This window comes from Marmota marmota, unplaced genomic scaffold (genome assembly GCF_001458135.2).
Source record: "Marmota marmota marmota unplaced genomic scaffold, marMar, whole genome shotgun sequence".
NCBI classification, from domain to species: Eukaryota; Metazoa; Chordata; class Mammalia; order Rodentia; family Sciuridae; genus Marmota; species Marmota marmota.
In genome coordinates, this window is record NW_026000153.1 from 19592920 (window position 1) to 19601314 (window position 8395).

At 43.8% G+C, this 8395-nt stretch overlaps 1 protein-coding gene across 2 annotated transcripts in view; it reads right to left on the bottom strand.

Annotated features, from left to right (window-relative positions):
• Gck (glucokinase) overlaps nucleotides 1-2378 on the bottom strand; it is a 51258-nt gene extending 48880 nt beyond the window's left edge. The window contains exon 1 of one of the 2 annotated variants that reach the window (XM_048786521.1): nucleotides 1734-2378. In XM_048786521.1, coding sequence (XP_048642478.1) covers nucleotides 1734-1778 — 45 coding nt within the window. In that variant the 5' untranslated portion in view covers nucleotides 1779-2378. The remainder of the gene's footprint in view (nucleotides 1-1733) is intronic. The other variant, XM_048786522.1, reaches the window with a different exon arrangement.
• Between the last annotated feature and the right edge of the window lie 6017 nt (nucleotides 2379-8395).

Here is an 8395-nt window from a genome sequence, read left to right on the forward strand (position 1 = left end):
TCGACTCAATGCACTACTAAAAAAAACTTGAAAAAAAAACTAAAAACAAAAACAAAAAAGAAAAAAAGGGGGGGGGTGAATCCTTGACCAGCCATAGAAGAGGGGAGGGGAATGGGCATTGCAGTTCCACAGCCCTCATCTGACCCTGGGTCCTACTACATAGTGCCAGAATTAGTGACACTCATTCTATTTTCATTTAGCATTTGATATTTTGCTCATCATAATTTTTTGAATTAATATTGATCTTTTAAAAATATTGTGTTAGGGCTGGGGTTGTGGCTCAGTGGTGGAGTGCTTGCTAAGCATGCATGAGACACTGAGTTAAGCCTCAGCACCCATAAAGACAAATAAAATGAAGATATTGTGTCCATCTACAACTAAAAAAATATTTAAAAAAATATTGTGATAAAATATCTTGATGGGGCTGGGGTTGTGGCTCAGTGGTAGAGTGCTCGCCTAGCATGTGTGAGGCCCTGGGTTCGATCCTTAGCACCACATAAAAATAAATACATTAAATAAAGGTATTGTGTTCAACTACAACTAAAAAGTAAATATTTTTTAAAAATATCTTGATGACTGACATTTTATTACTCCTTTAAAGTTTATTTTTGAGCCCCCTGGGGCCTGAAGTCCACAGACCTGGTGAAGACCAGCACTCCCTCCCTGTGGGGCAGAAATGGAAAGGGCATGGGCAGCCCCATACTCTGAGAATCAATACTCAACCAGCCTGAGTTACATCTCACCCCATAAGCTTCTGTGAATGAAGGGGTTTGGGGGCAACTCTTTGAAGGGCATTGTATACACACAAGCATGAAAGCATATACATGCACACACCATGGTTTCTCCCCCATTTTGGGAACAGCACCAGATCTCCAGCCCATACACTCAGCTCTCACCACTTTTAGCAATTTCTCTGCTTGCATCAACCAAAAAACATGTTTCCCTTCTCCCCAGATGGCCTGAAGTAGCCCCTTTGGGCAGAATCTCTTCTCTAAACTTGGTTGGGCACCTTCCTCTGACTTCACTGTGCAGGCCCTATGACTTGGGCTGGTTGTTTTTCTCCTAACATCATTAGCTTTGCTAGAAGCAGACCAGCGGGGTGTTTATGCTGACCACGTCATTTCACATAGAGGAGGAGAGAAGCCAGAGGAAAACATGCCCAAAGTGACTGAATCCTGCTCACTGATCATGTCTTTCCTCGTTCTGATCAGTATCTAGCATGAGAGATGTGGGTGTGTTCTCCCCAACATTTCACAGCAAATGCCCTCTGTCCCACCTTTCTCCTTGCTCACTGCTCAACCCAGGGCTGGTTCAGAGAATGTCTGGATCTCTTTGTTGCTGGAAAAACTAACTTCTCTGTACTCCTCACCAGGGAGCCTCAACTCTCAGGATCCTATAGGTGCTTCCTGTGAGGAAGAGGTGCCTTTGACCTATCATGATGTCTACTGAGTCAAAATCAAGCCCCCAAGCCCTCTAGCGGGGCTCTGAACTCCCTCCCAGCCTCTTCCCAGTGGAGGCTGCTTTCCAGGCCTCCTGGCAGCCTGACTCCCAGATCATAGGGCCAGTCTAGAAATCAGGGGCCTTCCTGCCCCACAGGGCACCCCAGCCACATCTTTAAAGAACCTATATATAAAGCTGATTCCGAGGTACAAACTATTGCAGGTGCCATATGAACCCGAGTGTTGGGTACTCAAAACCAGACATTTCTAAAACTCTTCATAAGGCAGAATTACCTTCTCCTTCTTGGTAGCCTCCATCCTGGCTCTGTCATCCAGCATCTGCACAGCAGCCAGCTCGGGGGAGCTGGGCCCCAGCCTTTCCTACCAGGCTTCCAAAGCAGAGATATCCCAGGCTTCTCCCCAGCACTGAGCACAGCCAGCCCTGGGCCTCTGGGAGAATATGGTCTACCTCAGGTTGCTTTGGGGTTTGAAGTTCAATTACAATTTCCTCCTTTTCATTGTTCTCTTCTGGACTATTCCTTGCTAAGGCCTCATCAGGCCGGGTGTTCTCTAGGCAGGGCCATGGCGTCTCTGAGGCAGCGTCCTCAGTGCTAGTCGGCTTTCTCTCTGGCTATGCTGAGCTGTGAGGGCTTGCTGTCCACTAGACAGACTCAGCAGAAAAGGTCTGTATCCTCCAGTGGCTTGGGGACGGCTTTTGAGTAATGAGGCCACAAGTGACTGTGTCCCTCACACTCCAACCAGCTTCCCTGGGCTCAGTAGCACTCAGTACTTCCTGCTCTAGCCAGGTGTGGAGTAAGGGACTCTCCTGCAGGGCCTCTGTGCTCCTGAGAGGGCCGTGGTTGCCATAGTGACCATTCTGTCATTAGAGCTGCCATGCAGAAAACTGGGACTTATGGCCAAAGGCCTCCATCTCCATCACCATGGTGACTACTCCGTCACCTTGTCACCACAGTGATTTCCAGCCTAGTAAGACATTACCACCTGCTCAGTTCCCAGGACAGTGTCTCAGGGTCTCCCACACTCACGTCATAATGAGCAGAGGTCTTCATGTCTGAAAACCAGAGGAAAAGAGCTGGCATCTTGGCTGCTATCACTGCCGTGTGCGCTGAGGATCACGAAGGAGTTTTGGCTTGGTCCACATGAGTCCAGCTGAGGCCAATATGCTTCTCCTGTTCCACTCAGAAGCTTCAGCCCAGGATGCACACCTAATCTCTCATCCTTGCAGCTCAAATGCCTCTGGAGACATCAGCAGTGCAGTAGGAAGACCTGGTGGAGAAGCAGGAGGCCAGGTGCTGGAGCAACCTCAGGTGCTGGCTTGGGGTTTCATTTAATGGTCTGGAACAAAATGTGGCGTTTCTGACCTAGGACACAGATCTGGTGTGTGTTACACACTCACAGTACTTCTCATTTAGGATTGGCTGTTTTTTAAGCACTCGATGTGGGTTGTGGCTACCGTATTGGATGGTGTCCAGTAGAGAGAGCAAAGAGGACTCAGGATCAAGCAGAGGGAGCTCTGGCAGAGGAAGCAAGGAGGAGCAGCAGTAAGATCTCTCCAGATGGATATATTATATTATAAAATCAACCTCCTATTTATAGTCCTGGAGGCAATTTCAGTTTTTAATATCATCAACAAGACTGAGATAGAAATCTTAGTATTTCAGCTGAGTAAAAATGTGCAAATGTTTCTTCTAGAGTTTATAGAGGCTGAATTACTAGTTGAAATGCTGTACACATTTAACATTTTGATTGATAGGACAACATTACCTCCTCTAATGGCTTCACCAGTGAATTCTTTGCCAACATTTGGCTACATCCTGGTCTGTGTTTGAGATGATAAAACTTTATGGTTTTTACTGATATCATTGGTTTCTTTTGAACCTAGCATTTTATTTAGATCTTCATTAAACTATTGGAATTGAGAACCAGACACACATAATTGTTTTTTTAATTGCAAAATGCTGGATACCTGTTCATATGTTTATTCATTGTTACATTTCTTCCTTTAGGGATATTTTATATTATAACCATTGCTATTATTTTCTACTAATTAATTGATTTGTGATTTTTTTAGAACCCACCTACAATACCTATAAATTTTGTTTATCAAATATGTTCTATCTTCCCAGTCTATTGCTTAACTTAAAACTTGATTAACAATGTCTTTCATCACACAAAAGTATTCAGTTTTTATGAATTTCAATTTTCATTTTCTTATTTGGAGGCTTCAAATCTTGTTAAAAAAAGCATTTCATCTCAAAATTATAAAAATGTTCTTCCACATTTGCTTCTAATATTTTCCCCAAAAGTTTAAAAGGTATGTTCAACACTTCAGTCTTTCTGGGTTTGTGTTGAGTGCACACCCAGCCATTCTGAGATTATACCTCTTGTTCTTACCTTTTTCCAAAGTCCTCTTCTTTAACAGGCTCTGGAGTAGGTTTTTGTATTTGGTGTGAGGTAGGAGCCTACCAGATGGTCAGTGTTGATTGGCAGAAGCCTGGATCAGGTGCCCAGCAGGGATGTTCTTTGATTGCTCAGGTCTGGGGCACCACATGGCTCAGCCTGGACTGGCAGTATCATGGACTGCATTATAGTTTCTTTTTGAGGACTTTTCCTCTATGGTTGCTGCCTTCATTTGTTAAGTTGTGTTTGGTGCTCTTAGCTTTTCAAAAGGTAAATTTAATTTTCTTGCCCTTTCTCATCATTCTCCTGTTTTCAGGTAAAATCCAGATGCTTTGAGGTTGTGGGAGGTTTATAATTTGAATAAGAGGTGTCCCCCAAAGCTCTTGTGTTAATGCAGAAAATGTTCAGAGGTAAAATTATTAGATTATGAGAGCTGTAATCTCATCAGTGGATTAATCAACTTGAAGGATTAATAATTTGAATGGACTAACTGGGTGGTAACTGTAGGCAGTAGGGTGTGGCTGGAGGAAGTTGGTCACTGAGAATGTGCCTTTGGGGTTTATATTTTGTCTCTGGCACTTTGTTGCTCGTTCTGTCTCTGCTTCCTGGCTGCCATAAGCGGCCAGCTTTCCATCACCGTGTGATTCTGACATTATATTCTCCCTCACCTCAGGCCCAGAGCAATGGAGCCAGTTGACCATGGACAGAAGCTCTGAAACTGTGAGCCCCAAATAAGCTTTTCCTCCTCTGAGTAGTTCTTGTCAGGTACTTTGGTCACAGGGATGAAAAAACTGACTAACATAGAGGTGCATGCCAGTTGTGGAGCAGGGCACACCCCTGCACACCCTTCTGCCCACCGCTTTTTTTCTCTGTAGACTTTTCCACTTTCTGTGTAGAGAAGCCACATAGCCATCAGGTATCATAATCAGCACAAGCTACTGGCCTAAATGACCATATATCCCAATTCCAAATTCCTAGCCTTTGTCCAATATGGCTAGCTTCCCAGTTGGGGAGGAGTGTCTCGAGAACAAACACAGCTTCTGGGATGCCTCTGCCGGGAAAGGAGTCTCAAAATGAGGACATCTGTCTCATTAATTCCAAAAGTTCCTACCTGGCTCATCAGCCTTTCTTGGCTATGATCACTTTCCTGCCCAAGTCTACTCCTGTCCCTGACCCTCCTGTCCTCTAATGTAGCCAGTGGCAGAACTCCAACCTTTGGTGGCAGACTATGTCTTTCTTCCCTGTGGTCTGAAGAACTCAGTGTCACTGAGCTGGGATACCTCAGTGAAGGGTGAAGGTAATGAGCAGTGTTCCTGTGAGTTGGGTCTGCTGAGAACTTGGATTGATGGTATCAAATCTGTGCATTTGGGCTAGGGATATAGCTCAGTAGTACAGTGCTAGAGAGCTTGCCTAGCATGTGTGGAAAGGAAAGGGAGAGAAAGAGGGAAGAGAAGATTAAAAAGGTGAAAGAAAGAAAAATCTATAAAATATATGCACCTGAGTCCTGGTGGTTGGACTAATCAGGTCATGAAAACTTTACCATGAGGGTGACCCTTTTCAATATCCCTTTCCCATGTAAGTGTTGAAGGTTCACATTCTGTTTTGAGTGAAATAGCGGTCGGGGTCTTGGTTAACTGACAAAGGAGTGTGGAGTAGGACCCACAGTTTGGTGGATCTCCCCATCTGAACTAGGTTTCCTGGGGATATACCCCTTGATTTACTTTCATGTGCCCCACTCTGGGGTTCTGCTCTGTCCTGGAGGCAGGCACCTCCTGTGACCTGGGGAAAGCTGCAAATGTGGATGGGTATCTGCTTTCTCCAGTGGACGAAACTCATAGGGCCTGGACCTTTGGTCATGGAAGCTGTTGCTCAAGTTCTGTATGCAGAGGAACTTTTCTTCTAGGGCCTAACAATCCAAGGGGAAGCCTGGACTTGAGACCTGTGCCATGCCCTTGACTGAGCATGCTGCATTCATTACCTCAGTGCCCTGTCCCTACAATCTTTTTTTGTTCTTTTTAAAAAATATTTTTAGTTGTAGATGGACACAATACATTTATTTTGTTTATTTAGTTTTTTTATGTGGTTCTGAGGATCAAACCCAGTGTCTCACACATGCCAGGCAAACACTCTACCCTGAGCCACAACCCCAGTCCCTTACAATCTTTTCTATCCCTATAATTTTTGATTTACAAAAATATTGCAAGAACAGTACAAGAATTCCTGGATACCTTTCATCTGGGTTCCTTAAATTTGCTTTGCTGTATTTACTTTATTTTTCATATATTTAGTATGTATGTGTATGTGTGCACGCACACACAGAGACACACACACAGACACACACGCTGATGATTTAAGAGTAAGTTGTAGGGCTGGGGCTGTAGCTCAGTGGTGGAACACTTGCCTTGCATGTGTGAGGCACTGAGTTTGATCCTCAACACCACTTATAAATAAATAAATAATGTTATTGTGTCCATCTACAACTAAAAAAAAAAAAAAAGAGTGAGTCTCCCTCTTAAAAAAAAAAGTAAGTTGTATACATGGTGTTCCTTTACTCCCCAAATACCTTGCATTTTCTAAAAATAAAAAAATTTCTTACATAATGATATCACAGTAATTGAAATCAGGAAGTAAAAATAGATATAGTACAACTACATAATCTATAGATCCTACTCAGATCTCAGCCTCCCTTCAAATCTCTGCATTGCACAGTCTGTAGAATACCTTCAACCTACCGTTTCTCCTCCTTTTTGTCACTAATAATAATACACATAATCATAATTGTTGTACTTGTTAAATGCCTACAATGACTAGGCCTTGGATTCTAATCTTTTATTCCAAGCAACATGTCCTTGGAAAGGGTATTTTCCTAGCTTACCAGACTGGGGAGAGAGGGTAGAGGATAAGAGACTGAGACTCCAAGGATAATGGCTTGCTTACTTTTAGTAGTAGGCAATGATGAGGCTGAATCCAAGTTGAATGACAGATGGGACAATGGAGTAGAAGCAGGTCTTGCTTTGCAGTAAGGGGCTTGGGAAGTTTGTACAAGATTGAATGAGTCTTCCTGTAGGTAATGAAAGCTGGGCAAAGCCAGAGATAAGGGGGGAGAACTGCCAGGAGTGAAATTGGGCTGAGAGTTCATTAAGCATTTTGTATTCACATTTGAATCCCAACTCTACCTCTTACTAACAACTTTCTTAAGCTCAGTCTTTTTCTGTGGAAGATGGTAGTAACCTCTATTTTTATAAGGACTAAATGAGGTAGCACATGTAAAGTACCTGGTGTAAGAGAAACCTCAGAACAATTATTATCACATTTAAATATATTCCATCCAAGCATTGTCCTCTTGGTCCTTTTGTACAACTTTGGGTGGCAGAGAACAAGGGGCTCTAGGGATTTTCCTCACAAACAGCTCTCTCATACCCCTAGTAAGGCAACTGTGTCAGTACAGGTAGATGGCATTGTATTGATGGCATCAGTCACCAAGATTATCAGATCAGTGTGTCCACATCTGTGGGGCTGGGCATGGCCACTGCTAATGACTGTTTCTGATGTATAGCACCAAATGCTGAGGATGTGAAAAAAAACCTTTTTACCTCTGAACTTGGGAATGCCCAGAGAAGAGGGTTGGTAAAGGGACTGTGAGTGAGTGAGCAAGCAATGGGAACATCCTTAGCCACAAGAAATATTTAGAGCACTGTTTTCCTAAACCACTGCTCTAGGGCACATCTGGCAATGTTTGGACACATTCTTAGTTGTCACAATGGGTGGTGCTGAGGTGGGGGTCCGCTACTGACACCTAGTGGACACAGGCCTGAGATATTGCCTGCAATGCACTGAACAGCCCTTTCCAATTACCCAACCCAAAATGAAATAGGGCTGGAGGTTGAGAAACTGATGTATTTTTTCCAATACATCATCTCTTTCCCATAATTTTAGTTCTGGTTGATTCTAGCATGATGATTGTGTGACCATACTGCCAACTTTCAAAGACCAAGGTTTTTGATGTTTTGTCTGTTTAGCACAAGTCTAATTAAGTTGCCCAGTCTCTATCTTAACTCCTGGGCTCAACAGTCAGCTTCCCGGATAGCTAGGACTACAGGTGTGCACCATTGCACTGGGCAACAAGGTCTTTTTCAATTACATAACACCATTTAGTATACATAAAGTGGGCAAGAGGTGACACCTTCAGGGAACTGTGCCTCACTCATGTCCTTCCAGGGACTTACATTATTTCAACAGCTCAAGCAAAATTAGGTTTTCCATGTCACTGTGCACAAAACTGCTGCTTGCAGTGGGAAGCTAACCCCATTTCTGGCCCCTTTTGAAATACAGAGGACCTGCTACTCTTGAGTTCCTGTCAGTGCTGAGACACAGGCTGCCAAGTTCCCAGGTCTTGTGCTGGAGGATCTTTCCAGTTGGAAGATCTACTCCCACACGCAGCAGGCGCAGAACTGATCCAAAACCGGGAGGCACCTTCACATGCTGAAGGGGATTCTAAAAGGAAAGGTCCCTCCCTCTATTCTTTTTATTAAATT